Source organism: Ursus americanus, chromosome 31 (assembly GCF_024610735.1).
Source record: "Ursus americanus isolate L20-20 chromosome 31, mUrsAme1.1.p, whole genome shotgun sequence".
NCBI lineage: Eukaryota > Metazoa > Chordata > Mammalia > Carnivora > Ursidae > Ursus > Ursus americanus.
The window spans coordinates 32464127-32488972 of record NC_142157.1 but is presented as its reverse complement, the minus strand read 5'-3'; the positions used below and the strand labels follow the sequence as shown (position 1 = coordinate 32488972).

Here is a 24846-nt window from a genome sequence, read left to right as displayed (position 1 = left end):
TGTAATGATAGTATGTTAGAAACATTACCGTAAAGTTTTGAAAAAAAGCCTGCTATCACCATGTCTATCCAGCAGTGTACTGGTGCTTCTAGCCAACACAGTAATTAGAAAGTGGTATTCAAATTAGAAAGGAAGGCACAGTAGGATTTCATTACTTAGGGACAATATGACTTTCTACATAGAATGAATATCCCAGAGAATATTAATAGCAGCTATTAGAACTAATAAGAGTTCAAGCAAGATTACTGGCTATAAAATTTATAAAAAGGATTCAATAAAATGTGTATATATACTCTCAATAAACAGATATAAGTTGTAAAGATGCTTTTACTGAAATAAAAACAATTTTTAAAACTATGAATAAATCTTTGAAAAGATCTGTGAGATTTTTATGGGACAAATTGGAAAGCATTAATAAAGAACATAGACCCCAAATCAAATGGAAAGATAGTCATGCAAGGAAAGACTCAATAACATAAAAATGTTAGTACTCCCCCTATTAATTTATAAATTCCTTGCAGTTCTGATAGAAATCCCATTAGAGTGTAAGAGATCTCATTCTACAACTCAGGAAGAAAAGTAGAAACCCAGAACAGCGAAAGTATTGTGCAAGTCAGGGACTTACTATATTAGCTATTAAGGCTTACTCCCCAGGTATAGTAATTACGGAACCACAGTGTGGATGAAGGTCTAGGTAAATAGGCCAATGCTCTAAGATCAAGAACACAAAAACTGACATATGTATGAGAACTTACTGCATCGTAGACATTAGAAGGAATGGTGCCTGCAACAATGGTATTAGCAGTGGGGAGAGTTAGCTGTGCCATCTCATACCATATACAAACAAATAAATTCTGGATGGATTGAATATGTAAATAGGAAAAGCAAAACTTTAAAATATTTAAAAGAAAATATAGTAGAATGTTTTAAAATCTGTTAAATGTCCTTATACAAATGCAAACACATGTACATAATTTTATATAAATGTGTAAGTACAGTCATGAACGAGTTTTTCCCCTCAGTACACTCCTTTTTGCTTGGCATTTTCCTCCTCCTTTCCTCCCTTCTCCCCAGTCAAGCCTTTTGTCCCCAACCTCCACTCTAATCCATGTCAGCAATACCATACCTATCCCTCTGTGTTTTGCTCATATATTTACACACACACACACACCCTCACAAATAAGATACACATATGCAGGATCTTTGCTTTGTTTTTTCAAAATTAGGATCATATTATTCATATTTTTCTAGATCTTCTGGATATGACCTTAGGATCAATAAAGATTTCTTGTCACCTCATTTTTAGTTTTTTTCTAATCCTGACTTATATTGTTCTTTCAGATCTTCTATCATTTTCTTAGTGTCTTTTAGCTAACTTTGGAATAGTATGTCATAGTTTTGCTCTGCTTCTTAGAGCATTTCGTTTTGGAGTGCTTTTATTCCCTGTAGGGATGTTATTCTTCCCCTTTTCCCTTTTTTCTTAGAGTTATTTTGTGTAGGATTTGACTTGGAGAATTTTCTGTTCATTTTAATGTGAATTTAGTTTTTCTGAACTTTACAAAGAGGCTTGGTTCAGATAACTTTTCTAAAATTCACAGAGCTCGCTCTCTTCTTTTTATGGTGCCTTGCTTCTGTGATTCCCAGGCTCCATCTATTTTCCCCACTTCCATCTGGACTCTGTCTTTCCTTTTCTCTGTTGTCCCTGTCCTGCTCCATTTTGATTCCACTCTACCACCAGTTTCTCCTTGGGGTGGAGTCAGGTCCTGGAATGGAACCCTGGCTGGTCAGTTTTGAGAGTTTACAAGAGCTAAACTGTGTCACAGGTAATCTGAAAAGTTATTTTGAGGTTGTGAGTGGGTGATGTGTTACTTAAGGATTATTCTTCAATAGTGGTGAAGGACAGAAATGAGATTATACACAGTTCCGCCCCTGTGGGCACCAGCAGGGCTCAGTGAGGATGGTGAATGATGACTAGGAGTGTGTTGTCTTCCAGCAGATAAATCCTGCTTCAGGCAACAGGTCTTAATTACTTTGGGCTATGAGAAAAGGGTATATTTTTTCTAGTGAAGACCCTCCCCCTTCCATAGGATAAATAATGTGTTCATTTAAAAAAAAAAACTCGTTGCCTTTATGTTTAAAACATATTTTACTTTTTCTAACAAGTACAGTCAGCCCTTGACTTATATAAGAGTTCTGCTCTGAAAAAACTTTACATAAGGTTTTTTAATAGGGTGGAGCGTCGAAGCATGAGATGAATCAGGCCAGGGGGACTATTTAAACAGTAAATATGCTAGAGATAACTTATGAGCATCCCTCAAAAATAGTTTTTTTCAAAAATAATTTTATGAGTACAGCTTCACTTTTTTAAAGTGATTTTTCTGGTTTTATGGAGTCTTTGTTTAATGAAGTAACATGCATTCCTTCTATATAAGAATGAAATCTTTTTTTCATATAGAAAAGAAAGCGGAGAGCGAAAGATGATGATGTCGTAAGCCTTAACAGCCTTGATCTAAAGGTAAGCCTTCCTGCTCTGTCAAAGAAAAGCATTTAAAAATATGCAGATAGCATATTTGTGTGTGCTATAAGGATAATGAATGCTAATTTTTTAAAAAATTGTAAGTGCAAAACTGAATAATATGGGCTCTTACAGATTTCTTCTTTTTTCTATTGTACTTCTTTGTTAAGAATGAGGTAAAAGCCTCCCTAAGAACAATGTTAGGCTTTAGCTAGTGATCTCACACTCAAATGCCTACGATGTATGCAAGGAGGAAGGAAGGGAGGGACTGGGGTGGGTAAGAGACACGCGCCCTCCTGCAAGAGGCAGTGGCTACTGTGCTCCAGCCCTTGGCGGCTTGTAGGACTGTCAAAATCTGGATTTTTTTTTGTGAAATCTCCCAATCTTTATATGTTGGACCATGCAAACCAAACAGCTCGTCTGCAGGTCAGACGTGGCCGTGTGTTTCCAATGTGTGACATATGACAAACTAAAATCCAGTTCACACTTAAAAAATAATTGTGTATCCTTTTATTTAAAATTGTAGTTAAGTCCCAAAACCTAGTATCTGTGGAATCACTTAGTCCATTTTTGTCTGTTGGCAAACTTTACAGAACCATCTTGATTTTAAGGAACCTTTTTAAAGATTGTTACATAAAAGTTATATATTTTTTAAGTGAGATTTAAAAATGTTTGCATCATGTGTGATGATGACAAATTTTTATAGGTCTGCCCATCAACATTTTGCCAAATCCAGCAAACCAGATTTGGCGGAGGGGGCGGGGGTTGGCATGTGTACATACACAATATGTTTATGGAAGAACTCTGTTTTAAGTGGTAGGCTTTTTGCAAAACAGTTTTAGTTACATTTAAAAATTCTGTATTCAAAGAAAGAAAAAAAGGGGTGAAATGGCAACCCTATTTTTAAGTATGCTTCAAATCAGAGTACGTACAGAAATAGACAGTATTTATAGTTTGTCACAATGGAATCCATGGTCAAATCTACTTAAAGATAATCCTTCTTTTGTTTATCCCAACTTCAGCAGTTCCCATCATGGGATCAAGTGATTCTCATTTTATCTATCTACTTGCCTCCTCTCCCCTGGATTATTTGAAGAAAATCCTTTACGTTGTTTCATTTTATCTGTATCATCAGATTGAGTGTTCACACTTCCCTTGATTTGTCTTACACCTTTTTTGTTTTGATTTTGTTCATTTTGTCTGTTTGAATTGAAATTCATATGAGGTCCATACATTGTGATTATGTCTCTTCAGTGTCTTTAATCTGTAGGTTCCCACTCTAGCTGTTTTTTTTTTTTTAAGAATTTTTTATTGTTAAAGATGAAAGCGTATGAAGAGCCCTTCATAGTATATTCATGATTGCATCTCCATGGTATCCTTTCTTATGTTCCTCTCTTCCCTTTATTCCTAATAAACTGATAGATCTAGCGATTGTTTTGGGCTCTGTACTTCCCTTGGAAGGTACATCGTGTCTTTTTGTGATGTTGTCAAAACTAATTATCATTGCCTAGATTTATTTACTCATTAAGGGCTGCAGAGTGGTAACATTGTACCTTTATCAGTTATCTTTATTAACTAGAATACTTGCGTAAAAAGAAAACTCGCCTTGGGACGCCTGGGTGGCACAGTTGGTTAAGCATCTGCCTTTGGCTTGGGTCATGATCCCAGGGTGCTGGGATTGAGCCCCACATAGAGCTCCATGTTAGGCTCCCTGCTCAGTGGGGAGCCTGATTCTCTCTCTTCCTTCCCCCACCCCCCACCCCCGCTCGTTCATGCTCTCTTTCAAATAAATAAAATCTTTAAAAAAAAAAAAAGAGCGAAAACTCCACTCAGCATTTGGTTGCTACGAGGTACTTATACTAAAGGTAGGACAAGTGTTTGATTCCTTGTATCAATTTCAAGTGATTAGTTTTGTTCATTAAAATTCTCTAAAAGTAATTAATGATATTTTCTTCTTAAGGTGATTATGAGCGTAAAGATATTAGCACATTTGTAGTGTTTTGGTCCATTTCAGTTATTACTCTTAGAATGCTCAAATTATCCTATCTTTGGCTTCAGGGTAGCTCCAATGTACTTATTTCCACCCCCCCTTTTCAGATATAATTGACATTTAACATAATGTAAATTTAAGGAATGCAGTGTATTGATTTCCTGTATCCTTTGACATCACCCTCACTTTATACCTGCAGGCTAAACGGCCTCCCTTTCTTCCAGGATAACAAGTTCTTCCAGGCCCACTTGTACATTTTGTTGTTGTTTCTGCTCCATACCTGGAAACAGTCATTTCTTAAAAACCCTGGTTTCCTTAGGAAATGGTAGAGGCTTAAACCTGGGCATTATGAACACTCCTTGGCTGCGTTTTGATTCTTGTTTCTGTGCCTTTTTAATGGACAAAGCTAGGAAATGTAAATCACTTTTTCAGATACAATAGATTTTGAGTTTGTACTGATTCGAGACTACAGTGTTTTTTACTCAGTTACATTAATCTTACTATCTAGATCTCTCAGCCACACCAAAAATCTGGGTCCTGGGGATGCTGACATAATTACTCACTTGATTTACTCACAGTTCAAAGACAACAGTCTACATTACCGCAAATCGCTACTGCATACTATAAATGAGACAATTACTGAAAACATTGCATGTTTTATTTTTCAGATTTTTTGTTTTTACATATAAGTTATAGTATGTACAACTTACTATGTTTTTAAATTATTGAACTAGTACTTTTTTTTTTCTAAGAGAGAGAGGGAGAAAGTGAGCAGGGAGAGAGAGAGAGAATCCTCAAGCAGACTCCCCACTGAGTGTGGAGCCCAATGTGGGGCTCAGTCCCAGGACACTGAGTTCACGACCTGAGCCAAAACCAAGAGTTGGATGCTTAACTAACTGCACTACCCAGGTGCCCCTGAACTAGTACTTTTCTATGTGTAATTATGGCAACAACTCACTTGTTCTTTTTTATTTTCAGTTTTTAAGAACTACTTTTTAAACTTAATTTTTCTTATAATCACATAACAAAATTATATGGAATTTCAAAGTCAGTTCCACAGGATTCTTGTTTCTATTCCTGGATCTTCTACTTCTTCTGTACAAATTCCTTTTTTCCCTTTTTTAAATTTTATGGTTTATTCTTTCACTTTTTAAAAATAGAAGCAATTGCATGTATATTTGTATGTCCCATTCTCTTGGCTAAACAGTAGCATGCTGTCTTTCATTATATGCTCTATTTTATTCTCCTTATTTGTTTTGCCTGTGTATTTTTGCTTTGGTATGTCTTTCCATATTTAGGAAGGTTCATGTTTTGTGTTCTCTTGGATATTTTTGCCTTCAGTTTCCTCTTTTTAACTATTGGAAATAGGTTCATTCCTATGAGCATTATTATAATCAACTAATACCTCTGCTCCCTCCTCTCCTTCTCCTGTTAATAAACTAAAGTAATATCTCTTTATTCTAAATTAATACATTTAAAGTATTAAGTGCTTATTTTACTTTTCATGTACATTCACCATTTTCCATTTCTTGAACATAGTTTTACTCTATCTACAAGAATATAGCCATTGCACATTGTGCTGTGCACCCTGGTAACCATTTTTAGGCTTTAGTTCTACAGGTAAGTGTGTATTGAATGCTGAGCACCAGTTCTAGGTCTTTGTTTTTCTGAAACTCATTTTCTAGCAAAGGGGTTAGCAAACTGTAGCCCACAAACCATGTCTGACCTCTCGTTGACTTACATATATTGTTATTGGCTGCTTTTCAAAACACTACGGTGGCAGAGGTTGAGTAGCAGTGACAGGGACCATCTGACCTACGGAGACTGAAATATTTACTATTTGGCCTTTTTACGGAGAGTTTGCCAACCCCTGCTCTAGAGTAAATTCAGATGACTTGTTCTCATAGTTTTTGTCATTTTTCTATTCCATTGTTTTCTGTCCCTTCCCTGACCTTTACTTAGATTGGATTTTTTATCTTTTATATTTATCACTTTCTCTCAAAATATTTTCTATCTCTTTGTATCTTTTTAAAATTATTTTATTATTATTTTTAGTAGGCTCCATGCCCAGCATGGAGCCCAATGTAGGGCTTGACCTCACGACCCTGATATCAAGACCTGAGTTGAGATCAAGAGTCAGATGCTTAGGGGGCGCCTGGGTAGCGCAGTCACTAAGCGTCTGCCTTCGGCTCAGGGCGTGATCCCGGCGTTCCGGGATCGAGTCCCACATCGGGCTCCTCCGCTGGGAGCCTGCTTCTTCCTCTCCCACTCCCATGCCGTGTTCCCTCTCTCGCTGGCTGTCTCTCTGTCACATAAGTAAATAAAATCTTTAAAAACAAAAAAAAGGAGTCAGATGCTTAAACCACTGAGCCATCCAGGCTTGTCTTTAAACTTGTCTTCCCTTTTATCTTCTTTTTCCTCTTAATGCAGTGGACAGATTTTTTTTTATTCTGAAATAATTTTTCTTCTATTTTTAATTGTTTTCTTAGTTCTATCACCTCATTGCAAATCTTCCTTTCTCTACCCACGTAATTTCAGAGTTTTACGTTCTTTCACAACTTCTATAATTTTCTTATTTTATGCTATAGAGACATTATTCTACTTCACATTTTCTGTGTTCTTACAATAGTTTTTAAGGGGATTCATGAGTCTTTTCTGTTGCTCATTTTTTAAGTGCAGTGAATTTTCCTGTCTTAAAGGTGAGAGGAGTGAGCCACGGTCGCCTGTCTTCACCTTCATAGCTCCAGAGCTCCCTCTTCTGTTGTCTTCACAAAGTGGTTTTTAACCACTTTTTTTTTTTTTCTTTTTACAGCCTCGGGCTTTCTGAGATCTTTCTTTTTTCCTCCCTCATTTTTATCTGAGTTTTTTCTTGTCTTTGCTTCTGTTGCCCTGTTCCACTCAATTTAGATCCTACTCTTAGAGTAGTGTTAGCTTCAAGAGTTTAAATGGCCCAGACTGCTAACCTCCTTGCATGGCAGGGTCCTTGCCCTCAGCTCAAGAATTTGATCATGGGGTCCTTCCCACGTTAGACTACTGTCCTCAGACTAGCATGCTAGTGAGGGGCTCCCTGTTCTCAGGCGCCATCAAAGGAGCCCAGTTGCCTTGCCTTTGATGCCATGTGGTCTCATAGTGGTCCTGTGTGTCACTATCTGACAGACAAAAGGTTTTGGGGGAAACATTTTCTCTTCATTTTGTTGTCGATTGAGTTTTCTGTTTTGTTATGTTGCTCTAGCTGCCTTTTTTTTTTTTAACTTTAAAGAGTGAAGGCCTGTCAAAGATTCAACTAACATATTAATGAATGAGCCAACAGAATGGTAAAGCTAACAAAGAACTATAGGAAACACTGAAGGATTCTAATTACTGGAAGAAAGAATGGTGGAAGGGCGCCTGGGTGGCTCAGTCAGTTAGGCATCTGACTTCAGTTGGCTTGAGTCATGATCTCAGGATCCTGGGATTGAGCCCCATGTGGGGCTCCGTGCTCAGTGGGGAGTCTGCTTGTCCCTCTCCTTCTGCCCCTCCCCCTGCTCATGCTCTCTCTCAACTAAATAAATAAAATCTTTCAAAAAAAAGAATGCTGGAAAAAAAGATTGCTAAATTTGATGCAAAACAGATTAATATCCTCTTCTACATCTCTGCCTACAAAATGTATTTGCGCTGCTCTCAGTTTTCTACAGTTAACATCTGCCCCAACAGTCACAAAACCTGCTCAGTAACAAACGGTGAATCAGACAAGATGCACGGCCCTAGAGGATGAGATCATCCACTGAGAGGACATGCAGGCACCCTTTACATCTGATTTCAAGTTTTGGATATTTTCTTTTATTGCTAACTCTTCCCTTAATTTTACCACCTTTCTAATTCTGATTTATGTTCTTTGTAGCTAGTCTTGGAATATTACAGTTTTTTTGTGAGCATGTTTTCCTACCATGCTTTTATTTTTTTGTAGGGATATTTTTTTTCCCTTTTACCTTTTTTCCTTATGAAAACTTCATAAGGGATTTGACTGTGATTCTTTTCTATTGGTCATTACCGCATGAAAATGACTTTAGGAAGGAGGAGCGAGTCAGAGCTTTTTTAGCTTCATGACTCTAAACTTCCTCTTCTGTTGTCTTTAGCAGATGATAAATGTAGGTACACTTTGAGTTCTCCAGAACCTGTTGTCCACCTCAACTTTTATCGAAACTTTCTCTTTTCCTGTGTATCTGTCACCTCTATTCCACTTGACTTGAATCTGTTCCCCGAACTTGCACCACAGTGTAGGGCTTTGTCCTGGAAGGGAGCTTCGAAAGTTCCTAAGCTCATGTGTTCCAGCCATGAACCCCTTACTGCCACCCTTGAGTAGATAAAACCCTTCCCAGTTTCAGTTGCCGTGCTTACAATGACCCGCCTCGCTCTGCAGCTGCAGCAAGGAGCTGTCGATAGTTTCGGGATTCTTCTCTACCAGGTCTGGCAGATGTTTTGTTTTTCTCTGCTTTCTCTTCTGATGCTATATAAGTCTTACAGTTAGTTGTTGGTAGTTTATCCACGTTAACTTGTATTTTTGGGTTCATGGGGTTGTGTACCTTGTTACATGGTGCTATACATATTGACCTTGAGGTTTTGGTTTTGCTGTCCTTGTTCTATGCGTTTTTATGGAAGGATTTGGAAAAACTGCAAAACTATGTCCCTGCCATCACCTTAGTCCCAGAATTATGACTCCTATATTTTATCCCCAACGGTGAAAGGCAAATTTAGCTTTCCTCTGAACCCAATATAATTTTAGCAGATGTTATTGACATTGAATTTTTTTTTTTAAGATTTTATTTATTTGACAGAGAGAGAGACAGCAAGAGAGGGAACACAAGCAAGGGGAGTGGGAGAGGGAGAAGCAGGCTTCCCGCTGAGCAGGGAGCCCGACGCAGGGCTCGATCCCAGGACCCTGGGACCATGACCCGAGCCGAAGGCAGGCGCTTAACGACTGAGCCACCTGGGTGCCCCTTGACATTGAATTTACTGGAATTAGTTGAATTGCTATAATTTTTAGAATGGATTATATATTATGCACTGATACTAATACTCATCAACTAGCCAAAAAAAAAGCTTTTTATTGTCCTTCAAAATTTATTAAGTTTGGGGCAATGGTCATACATTTGCATATACTACCACTATGTTCTTCAGACTGTGGAGTTATATGCAAGAAAGAAATCCTTTTAAAAGTTTAGTTACATTAAGCAGACCTACCTACCTGCCATGATATAGTCTCCGTTTCTTCCAAACCTAAGGAATCATGTACAACTATGAAAAGAATGAATTTGAAATAATAATTTACTGAATATCATCTTTGTATACTCAAAACTTCATTAGGGTCTGGTCTAAATTCTTTTATTCCTTTTTTTTTTTTTTTTTTTTTTGCTTCCACAAACATTTTATGGAGCACCCACAATGTTCCAGGTCCTATACTTAACCTTAGAGATAAAACTATATCCAAACAGGAAACAAGAACCACTGACAAAATCATGCCTGTGTAGATTACAGAAGTATGATAGTGTTAGAAAGAGGAATAGGATCTCCTTTCTCCACATCCTCTCCAACATTTGTTGTTTCCTGTCTTGTCAATTTTTGCCATTCTAACTGGCATAAGGTGTATCTCAATGTGGTTTTGATTTTAATTTCCCTGATGGCTAATGATTTTGAACATTTTTTCATGTGTCTGTTAGCCATTTGTATGTCTTCATTGGAAAAGTGTCTGTTCATATCTTCTGCCCATTTTTTTGATTTGATTATTTGTTTCCCGTGTATTGAGTTGGAGAAGTGCTTTGCAGATCTTGGATACTAATCTTTTATCTGTAGTGTCATTTGCAAATATCTTCTCCCATTCCGTGGGCTGCCTCTCAGTTTTTTTTGACTGTTTCCTTGGCTGTGCAGAAGCTTTTTATCTTGATGAAGTCCCACAAGTTCATATTTTCTTTTGTTTCTCTTGCCTTTGGAGATGTGTCATGAAAAAAGTTGCCGTGGCCGATGTCAAAGAGGTTGCACTGTTGGTGGGAATGCAAGTTGGTACAGCCACTTTGGAAAACAGTGTGGAGTTCCCTTAAAAAGTTAAAAATTGAGCTACCCTATGATCCAGCAATACACTACTGGGTATTTACCCCAAAGATACAGACGTAGTGAAGAGAAGGGCCATATGTACCCCAATGTTCATAGCAGCATTGTTCACAATAGCTAAATTGTGGAAGGAGCCGAGATATTCCTTCAACAGATGACTGGATTAAGAAGATGTGGTCCATATATACAGTGGAATATTACTCAGCTATCAAAAAGAACGATTTCACAACATTTTCAGCAACATGGACGGGACTGGAGGAGATAATCTTAAGCGAAATAAGTAAAGCAGAGAAAGACAATTATATGGTTTCACTCATTTATGGAACATAAGAAGTAGGAAGATCGGTAGGAGAAGAAAGGGAAGAAGAAAGGGGAGGTAAATAGAAGGGGGAATGAACCATGAGGACTATGGACTCTGAGAAACAAACTGAGGGCTACAGAGGGGAGGGGGGTGGGGGAATGGGATAGGCCGGTGATGGGTATTAAGGAGGGCACGTATTGCATGGTGCACTGGGTGTTACACGCAAGTAATGAATCATGGAACTTTACATCAAGAACTAGGGATGTGCTGTACGGTGACTAACATAATAAAATAAAAAATTATTATTAAAAAAAAAGAGGAATGGGAGGGAGAAAAAGATTTGGGGAGGTTTTGATTTGAAGTTGGCTTTTTATGAAAGTGAACACGAACTGGGAAAACCAACCCCAGATAGAGAAGGGGTGTCTACAAATGCCAAGAATTAAAATGAGTTGTGTTTGTGTAAGGAATGATAAATTCTTTGGAAAGAGTCAAATATATGAGGAAGAACTAAGAAATGAAGTAGTACACAGGTTAATTGGCCACTCAGTTTGAAGGCTGAAAATGATTGGCTGAAGCATTTATTGACCTATGAAAATCAACAGAGAGGAGATTCTGGATTCTTGAACTGATTTTCTGCAGTTATAGTCCTTCCATCTCAATAGAAAGTACTGGTTAGTGAGGACCCGGTACAGAGTCTGGAGGCCTAGAATGGGAGTGATGACTGTGGAAATGAAAAGGGCATTCCTAAGGTTTAATCTTCATCAGTTTTTTCTTCTTACTTAATGATCTTTCTTTACAGACAGATTCAGCTGTCTGTAACTGATGACTCCCTAATCTGAATCTTTAAGCCAGATCACAGTCCTGATTTTCACATCCCTTTATCTAATTGCTTCAAGAGGTATAGCCTTGTAACTGTCTCCCTGCCTGTAGCCTCTTTATGATGCCATATTGATTTTCTTTGGTCTTTTTTTTTTTAAGGGGGGGCACGCGCCCGTGCATGCAAGTGGGGGAGGAGCAGAAAGAGGGAGAGAGACTCAAGCAGACTCCATGCCCAGGGTGAAGCCCAACATGGGCTCAATCTCATGACCCTGAGATCAGGACCTGCGCCAAAGTCAAGAGTCCAGACACTTAACCAACTGAGCCACCCAGTCGCTCCTCCTCGGTCTTTCCAGTACCTTGCTGAAATTCTTTCAGTAGCTATTCATTGCTTTCAAGATAAAACCCAAATGTTACTTAACATGTAATCCCCACTATGATGAGCTCCCTACTCCTATCTCTCCAAAATATCTCTTTTATCATATTCCCTGTTTCCTTTCCCCTGTACATCTTTATTCCTTTTCTTTGCCTGGAGATTGCCTGCCTATCCCCACTCAGGCATTATATCCCGGAACCCTTCCCAGAGTCTTACCCCTCTCCCTCTATCCCACCCCTACGAACCTAGCCTGGTTACCTCTCCCATAAGCCCTCTAGGTAGGGAAAATTGAATAGAAGGAGCAAATAAGGATTTCATGAGGAGGAAAGAAGTCAGCAATGAAGTTCTGATGATCACAGTAGCATTAAGCTATATTTATACCTTGAAAATAATTACTCAACTCTGGCTGTAGGTCAGAGTTAACCGTGGAGTTTTTAGGGGAGGAAATCGCTGCGAAGCCCTATCCCATACTATATGAATGTGAGGAGATGGGGGAATGAGGATGGGTGCCATTGGGACCTAGGAACATCTGGGTTTTGTTTTTGTTGTATAAGCTGTCCTGGCGATTCTTAGGTATAGTCAGAACTTAACCACTAAGTTAGAATGTGACATTCTTAAAGTTGTCCCTCTACCTCAAAAACATACCCTGAAACGGATACAGTGCCAACTTTCCCAGCCCTGTGTTTTGCATGGCCTTTCATCTAAATATAACAGTTATTATGTAATATGCTAAATATAATCAGTTTGTATGGTCTTTTGAGGCCTGTTGCTAGAAGCCATTACTTTATTTACCTCTGTACTTCAGTCACCTAGCCACATGGCCTGACACATAATAGGTGCTCAGTAAATATTTAATGAATGAACAGATAAAGTAATATAGGTCATATGAATCAAATAAGACTTTGGACTTAAGTAAACATACAACATGAGCATTGTGTTATATATTTTGATTTTGGCTATCTTACGTTAGGAATTTAATACCGATGTTAAGGATTTGTCCTGAAGGGGATCATTGGCTATTTTGTTGTGAAGTTGTGGTTGCTTATCAAATTTGTCTCTAAGTAAAATTTTAGCACTTGTATCAGGTTGCTTTACTACTATATTATGTATAAAATTATTCATTTTAAAAGGAATACAGTATTTGTTTTCCAAAGGTGTTTCTCAGCTCTGTTTGTTAGCAACCATAACCTTGCCCTTTTCTTCTGATAGTAAAGAGTCCAAAGTGACTTTTTACTTTGTTAATGTAAAATAATACTGGGATGAGTAAGACTGAGTCATATTTTCATGACCAAAGTTCTTTAACTGTTAGTCGGTGATCAAAACACAAACCAGAACACTTCAAAAGAAATGTTTATATATATAAATGGTTCGTCCTTTTTCAGAATGTTCAGATTTAGGGATTTCATTTTCTTATAAGTTAAATAGTATAGTGAAGGGTTATACTTTGAGTATTGGTGTACTATGTAAATCTTAGATTAAATATAATGAGTTATGTATATTTATAGATTTCAGCTCAGGTTGTGATCTTCCTAATAAATGATTTTAAAAACATTTGTGATTGTTTAAGATTACGAATAGTCTTTTGTCAGTTCCTGGATTAATAAAATCTCACTTTTGACAAACCCACCTCTTAGACCATGACAGGTAATTGGTAATTTTTCTGAGGCACAGATTTGAATAATTTGAAGCTAGGTGGCATGCCAAAGCTAATGGCTTAACTTAGTATTTTTTTTTCAAGATTTATTTATTTGAGAGAGAGCGGGGAGGAGGGGCTGAGGGAGAGGGAGAGAGTCTTTAAGCAGACTCTGCACTGAGTATGGAGCCTGCCTCAGGGAGGAACTTGGCACAGGGACTGATCTTACAACCCTGAGATCATGACCTGAGCAGAAACCAAGAGTCGGAGACTTAACCCACTGTGCCACCGAGGCGCCCCTAGTGGCTTAATTTATGAATAAAGCTAGCTTACTGCCCCCCACCTTGCATTTTCATGTAACTTATGATCTCTGCTGGTTGCCCTGTAAGATAATAAAATAAAACATTTTTTCTCTGTGACATTGGTCCAAAAAATAAAGCCATCTGCTAGTACAGGTGATGAAAGTTAAGAGGAACAGAGGATAGATGTAAGAAGATGGTTCTTAGCCAAAAACATAAAAGTTAAACATAAAACAATTACCCGTGATAATGCTCTGAGAAGCTATTGAAGTATCCAGAGCTACTTATCCTTAGGGTTAATCATTCCTAGACTGCTGTGAATCATTCCTCGGCTGCTATGTGCATGTAAATGCTTGTGTCTGCTTTTTAATTATTAAAGTAATACAAGAATGCATTGTCTTTGTTCAAAATTAAACTTCTTAAGTTTCCTTGTATCGCCTTCATCCTCTGAAGTAACTAGTTACTATTTGATGTGTTCCAGGTTCCTTTCTGTTTATTTATGTACTTTCACACAATGTGTGTAATGGTGACCTATATATGATCATACCGTACATGTCCTACAGCTTGCTTTTTTTCTCTTTATCTCTTATCAATACCATATAAGGCTACCTCATTTTTTTTGGTTGTCATATCATATTCCATAGTATAAAGTACCGTAATCTACTTAACCAGTCCTTGAAGAATGGCCCTTTAATATATTTTCCATTTTTTCACATTAAAAATAATGCTGCAGTGTGTCTTCCCCTTCTGTACAGAGGAACCACTGTAATGTCTCTAATATAGATATCAAGAAGTGGAAATGCTGGGTTGCAAGTTTCAGTTTTGATAATATTGTTCACTTGCCTTCCAGTAGTTTGACAAATTTATACTTCTCCATCAGTTTATGATAACATATCTCTACATTCTTCTCAACCCTGTATTTTTTTAATCTTTTAAATTTTTGTCAATTGTGAAAGACAACCAGACAGAAAATTATTAAGGGAATAGTGGATTGAACACCACCATAAACCAATTGGACCTAACAGACATCTATAGAAAACTCTATCCAATAAAAGCAGAATATACATTTTTCTCAAGTGCACATTGAACATTCTCCATAATAGACCATATAAAGCCTTAATCAATTTTAAAAGATTGAAATTATACAAAGTATTTTTGAAGTCACAATGGAATGAAACTAGAAAGAACAGAAGGAAAACTGGAAAATTCACAACTCCATAGAAATTAAATAACACGATATTGAACAACCAGTGGGTCAAAGAAGAAATCACAAAGAAAATTGGAAAATACCTTGAGACAAATGAAAATGAAAACATAACATACCAAACTAGTGAGATGCAGCAAAAAACTAAGAGGAAAATTTATAGCTATAAACTCTTACATTTTAAAAAAGAGAATGATCTTGGGGCACCTGGGTGGCTCAGTTGGTTGCACCCAACTATAGATTTCAGCTCAGGTTGTGATCTCAGGGTTGTGAGATCAAGCCCAGCATCTGACTCTGTGCTGGGCTTGGAGCTGCTTAAGACTTTCTCTCTCCCTCTCCCCCGAACTCATGCTTATGTGCTCACTCTCTCTCTCCCTCAAAAAAAAAAAAAAAAGAAAGAGAAAAAAGGAGAGAAAGAAAGAAATATCTCAAATCAGCAACCTAACTTCACACTTTAAGGAACTAGAAAAAGACGAACAAGCTACATTCAAAGCTAGCAGAAGGAAGGAAATAATAAAGATTAGAGTGGGTTTTAATTAAAAAGGGAATAGAACAATAGAAAAAAATCAATGAAACTAAAGTATGGTTCTTTGAAAAGATAAAACCAGCAAATCTTTAGGTAAATTGACCAAGGAAAAAAAAAGAAGACTCAGATTACTGAAGTCAGAAATGAAAGTGGAGACATTACTACCAATTTACAGAAATAAAAAGGATTATGAGAGAGAACTATGAACAATTTTACACTAACAGATTGTATAACCTAGATGAGGAGGACAGATTTCTAGAAACCTACCAAGACTGAATCATAGAGACAATCTGAATAGACCTATAACTATTAAAGAGATTGAATGAGTAATCAAACACCTTCCAAGAAAGAAAAGCCATGGACCAGATGGCTTCATTGGTGAAATCTACCAAACATTTAAAGGAGAATTAATACCGGTCCTTCTCAAATTCTTGCAAAACATTGAAGAGGAAGGAACAATTCTTAACTCACTCTGAGGCTAGCAATACCCTGATACCAAAGCCAAAGACACTACAAGAAAACTATAGACCAATATCCCTTATAAGTATTGGTGTAGAAATCTTCAAAAAGATACCAGCAAAGTGGATTCAGCATATTAATAGGATTATACACTAAGACCAAGTGAGATTGATTCCTGGCATGCAAGGATGGTTCAACTAATGAAAACCAGTTAATGTAATAACTCCACATTAACAGAATCAAGGAGGAAACACCTCATGATCATTTCAATTGATGCAGAAAAAGCATTAGACAAAATTCAACACCCTTTTTATGATTTAAAAAAAACCCAACATGGGGCGCCTGGGTGGCACAGCGGTTGAGCGTCTGCCTTCAGCTCAGGGCGTGATCCCAGCATTCCAGGATCGAGCCCCACGTCGGGCTTCTCTGCTATGAGCCTGCTTCTTCCTCTCCCACTCCCCCTGCTTGTGTTCTCTCTCTCGCTGGCTGTCTCTATCTCTGTTGAATAAATAAATAAAATCTTTAAAAAAAAAATTTAAAAAACCCAACAAACTAAAAATAGAAAGAAGCTTCCTCGTGGATAAACAAGATGTGATATATACATACAATGGAATATTCAACTTTAAAGAATTGAATTCCGATACATGCTACGACATGGATGAACCCTGAAACCATTATGCCAAACAAAATCAGCCAGACACAAAAGGACAAATGTTGTATGAGTTTGTTTATATGAAGTACCTAGAATAGTCAAATTCATAGAGATAGAACATAGAATAGTGGGTACCAGGGGCTGAGGAGAGAGGAAATGGGGAGTTATAGTTTAATGTGTACAGAGTTTTTGTTTGGGAAGAAAGATGACAAAAGGAGATGATGGTGGTGATGGTTGCACAAAAATGTGACTGCAGTTAATGCTTCTGAGCCCTCCCTAATGTATGATACCCTTAAAAATGGTTAAAATTGGGGGCACCTGGATGGCTCAGTCAGTTAAACATCTGCCTTCGGCTCAGGTCATGATCCCGGGATCCTGGGATAGAGCCCTGCATTGGGGCTTCTTGCTCAGCAGGGAGTCTGTTTCTCCTTCTCCCTCTGACCCTCCTCCCGCTCCTGTCCTCTCCCGCCCACTCTCTGCCTCTCTCAGGTAAATAAAATCATTTTAAAGAATGGTTAAAATGGTAAATTTTATGTGTATTTCATCACAATTTTTTAAATGTGAGAAAAAAAGGAAAAATAATTTTGAGTTCTTTATGTTACATGGATATTATTAGCCTCTGATTTATTATGTATGTTGCAGGGCTTGGGTTTTTTTTCCAGTCTCTTGTTTTTGTTTTTTGATGGGATCACTTATTTAATATTTTTATAGTTTGAGAATTCTCATTAAATTTTCTATTCATCCTGTTTGGCATTTTTTGGACCCTCTAATTGTAAAGTAAATGCCTTGTGAAATTTTCTCATTTTTAGATTATTTTCATCCTCTTACTGTCTAGTTGTTGCTTCTAGAACTCAGGAAGATTTCAGAAAATCTGGAATTATTTTATATGTTTATTAACTCTTTTTTATTCTTTCCATCTCTTTAATCTTGTATGCTCTTCTCTGGGAGAATTCCTCAATGTCATTTTCTAGCTTGCTCATTCCTCATTAGTGTCTATTTTGCTAGTTAGCCTAACTATTTACATTTCTATTTTGGCAATAAATAAAATTTTGACAATTTTTTTTATTTCTAAGATCTCTAATTTTTTGTTTTCCCATAATAGTCTTTATTTTCATTAATGTATTTTCCTCTATTACCTTCCGGGGATATTACTTCTATTTCTTTTAACATTTCCTTCTGTTTGCTCTGTTAACTAATATAAAATAAACCATAAATCAAATGAAATTATGCTAGGGCCTGTAAAGGTTGTTTAGAAGTTGCAGACTTTTGGACTTAACCAGTTGTGTGTTACTACCTGTGTGACTTCGTGTAAATTATATAACCATTCTAAGCCTCTGTTTTCTGTATTTAATGATAAAATTTTAATCTCAAATTTGATTCATAGCTCTTTTTCTCCACTTCTCAGCATATTAGGTCTTCATTCATTCACTCATTCATTCTTACATTATTGAGCTCCTTCTGTGTGCTAGACACTCAGAGAACAAAACAGTCTTTGCCCTCATGAAGCTTACATTCTAGTGGAGGCATTCTATCTGCAGATTATATCTGTCTGCAACCTTAGAAATTTGTAGAGGAGACATGTATTCTGTTTATTGCGTGCATCTCCTTCCCACCTTTTTGAGACGCAGACTCCTCCAAGGGAGAAAGGAGAAATAGGATCAAGCCTCTTTACCTTACTGGATGAGATTACAATCCTTTTCATCTTGGTTTGTAACTTCTGTCCTATCTCATCCTCTGTGGGATCAGTGAGAATGAGTAATGGCTCCATCAAATTCTGCTAATGAGGGATCCATTCCTGTGAAACTCCCCGAGGTATTGATCGTATGTTGCAAGATTAACCACATCTTTTGGATGCCCTCTAGCAAATAGCATACCACGCGCCCTTCCAGTACATGCTGTTCTTTGCCCACCTGGATGCAGCCATCCCAGCAAGACCATACCTTCAATCTCACCTCCATTCTTTGTACTAGAGGAACCAGAAATTCATGTGGCGTCAGTGCCACATTGGCCCTCTCTCCTCTTGAAAGTCCCTAAAGGAAGGAAAGCTTGGAGAGAGGAGAGAGTAGTCTCTTTACAGGAAAACTACAAGCCCATACCAGCAGCTTTATTTCTCATTCCTTTTCTGATGAAGTGGAAATGGCTGTAGTGGGCATGAATGGTTCATTCCTTGATCAGGCTTTAATGGGTAAATCCTGCAGGGAAGCCATACTTGAAACACATTCTCCTACTCGTGCACCACCCATACTAGGTTTCTCTCACCCTGACCTGGTACTGGTGCCATTTGCTTATGCCTCCTCGAATTAGAAATATGGGTGTCTTGGGGTACCTGGGTGGCTCAGTCAGTTAAGCATCTGACTTCGGCTCAGGTCATAATCTTGGGGTCCTGGGATCGAGCCCCTCATTGGGCTCCATGCTCAGCAGGGAGTCTACTTCTCCTTCTCCTGCTGCCCCTCCCCCCCATGTTCTCTCGCTTGCTCTCTCTCACTCAAATAAATAAAATCTTTTTAAAAAAAAAAAAGAAATATGGGTGTCTTAGTCTGGGTTTCCCCCAGAATGTAGAACCTGAGGCAAGGCTCGTATACAGATATTTTATCTGAGGAAATAAGGGACTGGGAAAAGGAAGAAAAGTAAGTTCCAGGGAGACTTTTTGACCTGGCAGCTGGGCCTCTGAGGAGTCCTGTAGAGCATTCTCACAGGCAGAGGGGTAGCAGTTTCCTGTGCTGGCCCCATCTCCTGTTGGTCCAGATTCCCTGTAAGGTACATGCACCCTTGTATTTGTAGGCTGTACATTCAAGAAGCCCTAGAGCAGAAAGGGTGATTTGTAGTGCAACTAATGAAAGGGTAGGGGTAGGGAATGTGAGGAGGAGGATACAGATGCTGTTTGACCCCGTACATCTGTACTGGAGAGATGTGCTCATATACTCCTTTAAACCCTGTCTATCACAGAGGCCTGCTACCATCTCTGCAAGTTACAACACGGAAGAACAAGCCACAGTGTCTGCTGCTACAAAGAGCCATAACTGATGAACATCTTGCTCCTCTACCACTAGAATAGATTTCCTTCACCCTTGGCCAGCACTTCAGTGGGTCTAAGTTGCTTGCTCCACCTTTGTCCTTGAGGGGTCTGAACCCCTAGTTTGTTTACCGTTTTGAGTCTTGGTGGCTACAGAGCCAGGTTGAACCTGGGAAACACCACTTCTGGGAGTGATGATGAGAGGGACCAATTCTCCTTCCACCCCTTGATTCCTAGGCCCAAGTATGATGGCTGTTGAGGACATAGCACATGTATCACATTCTGAAGGACAGTGTTCCAGCACTGCAGAATTTTAACCCTGAGCTGCTGCAATAGCTAAATCTTCAGTAAACAATGCCATCATTCTGTTAAGCTGTCTGCTTCTGGATAATGGGGAATGTGGAAGAACCGTCAGTCAAGTGACTGTCTTTCCATTGTTGTAACTCCTTTGTTGTAAAGTGGGTCCTGAAGTCGGAGGCGGTGTAATGTAGGGTCTCATGCATGTAGAGCAGGCACCATCAAGCGCTTAGATGATGGTGCTGGCAGGGGCCCTGAAGATAGAGAAGGAAATTCAGCATCCAGTGGAGATGGCCGTCGCAGCAGGGGTGAATCACTGCCCACTGTAGAAGTAGGGTGTGACGTAATCAACTAGCCACCAAGTCTGCCTAGCGACCAGGACTCTATGGCCGGATTTTAGCATCATTTCTCAGCTGCTGGCGAGTGGGGCATTCATCAGTGGCAGTGGTTAGGGCCCCTTCCAGAAGCGCTGTGATGGTTTAGGAGAGAGACTTGTTGATATGCACAGGGTAAATCATTGTTTCTTCCTAGTGCCTCCAAAGCACTAGTACCTTTGTACTCTTGATCACAGGAGACAAAGATCCTCCCACGTTGTGCACAATCCATAGGTCCATTTATATGCCTCTTTTCCAAAATTTCTCTCAGCCTTTTTTTTGTCTTGCTCTTTCCAAGCCCCTGAGCCATTAGCCAAGCTATTCACCGCTTCTCAGGAACCCGTACTTCATGCCTTTTCTCCCTCTGTATAAATTGGACAACTGCCTGCAGCTCTGCCTGCTGGGATTGTTTCCCTGCACCACTCTCCTTCAGGATTATCCCTAAATGGCACTGCAGCACAGTAGGGGGGGTCCATTGTAGTGCTCATAACAACAGATGAAGCTAATCTACCCAGGAACTAGGGCAAGGTTTTCTCCTCTATCAGTTGGTTACCAAGAACCACCCCCATTCCCACCACCAAATGAAGAATTGAAGGGCTGATATTGGTGTACTGGGACAGTTGGGGACATCTATTTATGTAGTTTACTTATGCCCTTTGGTCTTGCTCAGGCCTAATTCCAGATAGACCGTTTCCATCATATAATAGGTTGCCACTGTACCTGCCCAAACTTGTGACTTGGTGGGCTTGACCCTGTTCATTTTGGACAGCTCTTATAGCTTTAGTCCCATGATGTCCCACTTGAGTTAAGTTTACAGTAGTCTGTTGTTGGCCGTCACAGTCCATCTCATTGTAGGAGGCCTACAGATAGTTGAATGAATATGGGGTGGAGACTATCACTCCTGCCTGCTGTAATTTTGATGACCATCTCTGCATTTTCATTTGGTATGTAATACTGCTTCTATTTATTCTGACTCCAGTGTAGGGGATAGAATTTCAGGGGCTCCCACTTGGCTCTTCCCACCATAATGACTCTGAGAACATTATGAAAGTTACCAGCTGCTTTTTCAAAGCTTTTAAAGCAATTAACAGAAGCCAGCCAACTCTACAACCTCTACAATTAGAGTTGCACCCTATGTTGTTCATGTGCCACAACCACTGTATGATCCATTGCTTCACTCCATCCGTACCAATCAATAACTATAAACCTTATCACCATTTTTCCAATGAGGGCCTAGTTCCAGAATCTCATTTTGTGTGTCTAGTCTCCAGGACCAGTCTTAGTTTCAGTGTCCTAGCCGGGTTCCTTCCAGAAATCAGCCTGAGACGTGAGCTCATTGACAGTCTTTTTGAAAAAGGTGTGGTCCCTGGGAATGGGGAAGCTAATACCAAGTGTCTGTATTTAAGCTGGTCACCACTGTGTGCAATTGAGGCTTGTTTTTGCCGGAACCTTCTGAAGAGCCATGTAAGATACATCGCAGAATTGTCTTGTGAAGGGACTGAAGAAGGAGTTTTTATCCACCATTAGTCAGTGGCTACCCCATGGGGTGTTTATTTCTCACACTACCAGGTACCTGCGTAAATGCCACGTTCCAGTATTCAAGCCCAGAGTAGAAAGCAAGAGCAACCTAGTATAGCTGGTTGCGGGAGCAATGACTGAAGTAAAAGTAGGCTGAGGAAACAGGAGCTTGGGCACAGGACCATTTGTCTTCAGATTTGGGCCTTAGCTGAGTTTCAGGGGCAAATGAGAAAAATCCCATTCAACGTCCTGTTACACACACAAGCCTAAGTGATCTTACATTATTATACTGGAAGTTACTTGCTATCCTATGTACTTGAGATAAAAAGTCACCACTAACAGCACCAATACGCCCATTTTATTTGCTGTTTGTATTATTATTGCAAAAAGAACCATGGTTTTGATAATACCAAACTTCTTAGCCTGTCAGGTATTCTGTTTATAGTCCTTGCTAATAGTATAAAGATCTGAATTGATCCTTTTCCAAACCAAGTTCTTGGTAAAGCTTGGAGACAGTCAAATTTTTAATCCAAATAATTTTTTAAAACTCAAATCTACATATAACTTTATTACCAACTTCTTTAATGTTCATTTAGTCCAAATATAACTGCCTTTTTTTGTTTTGTTTTAAAGATTTATTTATTAATGGGGGGGGGAGAAGGATGCAGACTCCCCCTAAGCCTTGCTGAGCACAGAGCCCACGGGGCTCCATCTCCCAACCAGGAGATCATGACCTGAGCTGAAACCAGGAGTCAGACACTTAACCCACTGAGCCACCCAGGCACCCCACCTTTTTGTTGTTTTTAACTAGTTACTAAATTTTTTTGGAACTCTGGTTTTTTTAGAAGTTCCATTTTGTTTATATTTGAATCATTGCTTCCTTTTCTAGTAAGATTTAAAATACTCTTTTAAACTAAGCTGTTTTTAGTGAGATACATAGTTGTTATTTGTAATCTTAAATTCTGGAGTTGTTTTGTTTTTTGTTTTGTTTTGTTTTTAAGATTTAGTCATTTATTAGAGAGAGAAGATAAGCAGGGAGGAGAGGCAAGAGGGAGAGGGAGAAGCAGACCTCCCAGTGAGCAGGGTCATGACCTGAGCTGAAGGCAGACACATAGTGGACTGAGCCAGCCAGGCACCCCAAATTCTAGAGTCTTAAAGTGAAACATTGTTTTCTTGTGTTTAGAAAAAAGCCCTTAAAGTATTTCTCGTGAACTGTGGCAACTTTTCATACACTTAATGATTTTTAAATATATGTCTAATTTAGTAATATAAAACATGAGAGCTACACAAGGGCTGAAGAAACAGATTGTACTGTTATCCATATTTCTGTACAGATTAAGATTGTTTCTGTAGTCATCTACAGAAGGTCCTTATAATTACAAAGTTGAAAAAAAAGCAGGTTGGTGATTGCATTTCACAATATCACCTGCAGAGGGCAGCAGAGAGCTTAGATTTTGTTTTTTTTCCTTCCCTATAATAGGGCTTTCCTCGCCTAATTTCCAATTGTTTATTAGTCCAGACAAAAGTAAATAAAAACAAATAGTATCTAGACCAGAAAAAGTAATGATTATTCTTCAGCTCTTGTTTATCTAAATTCCAGAATTCTGATTTCATCTTGAAGAAAAAGTAGGCTTTCTCTGTAGAAGGGAAGCAGTGTTCTCTCTCTTTACCTTCTTCGTATTTTAGAAAAGAAAGCATTGAAAGTTCCATACAAACAGAAGAACAGAGGTTGGGGGCGCCTGGGTGGCACAGCGGTTAAGCGTCTGCCTTCGGCTCAGGGCGTGATCCCGGCGTTATGGGATCGAGCCCCACATCAGGCTCCTCCACTATGAGCCTGCTTCTTCCTCTCCCACTCCCCCTGCTTGTGTTCCCTCTCTCGCTGGCTGTCTCTATCTCTGTTAAATAAATAAATAAAAATTAAAAAAAAAAAAAGAAGAAGAACAGAGGTTATAACTATAACTGGTCTTTGGAAACCCGTATTTTCACCAAAAGCTGGTATCTTTTACAGAGCTGCATTATTATTCCTAGAAAACTCAGTCTTTAAGTTTTTAAATTCTAGATTTTCTACACAAAGGAAAGATACTTAACCAATCTGTGCTTTAGTTACACAATTTGTAATATTTGTAAGTCATGCTTTAATAAGCTGTGAATAACGTTAAACAACTGAAATAGGATCTCCTCTAAAACTGAAGCAGCTGGAACTACTTTATTATCTTTTTACTTACCTGCCTTGTTATAAAAAGGCTTTGAGACAAATAATCTCTCAACTTCTTTATGGTTTCCTTCTCTGTAAGGTGTTCCCATTTATTTCACACACACACGCTGGGACCAGGAGACCCAGCTCACAGAAGGCCGGCCAGCACTGACTGCACACCACGTGTGCATCGAACGTGCTCACGGCGGTACATTTCCTGTCTTACCTGGAAGGTGTACTGTAACGGGAGTTGCCAGACCAGACTCAAGTCTGTCCAGCCACTGATTAACTCTGCAACTTTGGGCTTGTTTCTTACACTGAGTCCCAGCTTCCTCCATCTGTAAGATGGTGCTAATAACACATACTTCATAAAGCTGGCTAAGTTAGTAACACACACAAACCTCCCAGCACAGGGTAAGGACGCAAATTTTCCTCTTTTTTTTCACTGGTGGTCTTCAGTTTCCTCCTAAGAAAACAGAGGAGGATGTGTTGATGACCTCAAAGGCAGCGGTTCAGCCCTCTGATTTTATGGAGCATTGTTAGCGTCAGGATCCTCAGGCTCATCACTCAGGGTACTCGTTGAACATCCTGTGTT

General features: G+C 38.9%; 1 protein-coding gene across 1 annotated transcript in view; it reads left to right on the top strand.

Moving 5' to 3' along the window:
• The window catches only part of NET1 (neuroepithelial cell transforming 1), a 60862-nt gene that overhangs the window by 20673 nt on the left and 15343 nt on the right, over positions 1 to 24846 (top strand). The window contains exon 3 of the mRNA XM_045812885.2: positions 2456 to 2515. Within this exon, the coding sequence (XP_045668841.1) occupies positions 2456 to 2515 (60 nt within the window). The remainder of the gene's footprint in view (positions 1 to 2455; positions 2516 to 24846) is intronic.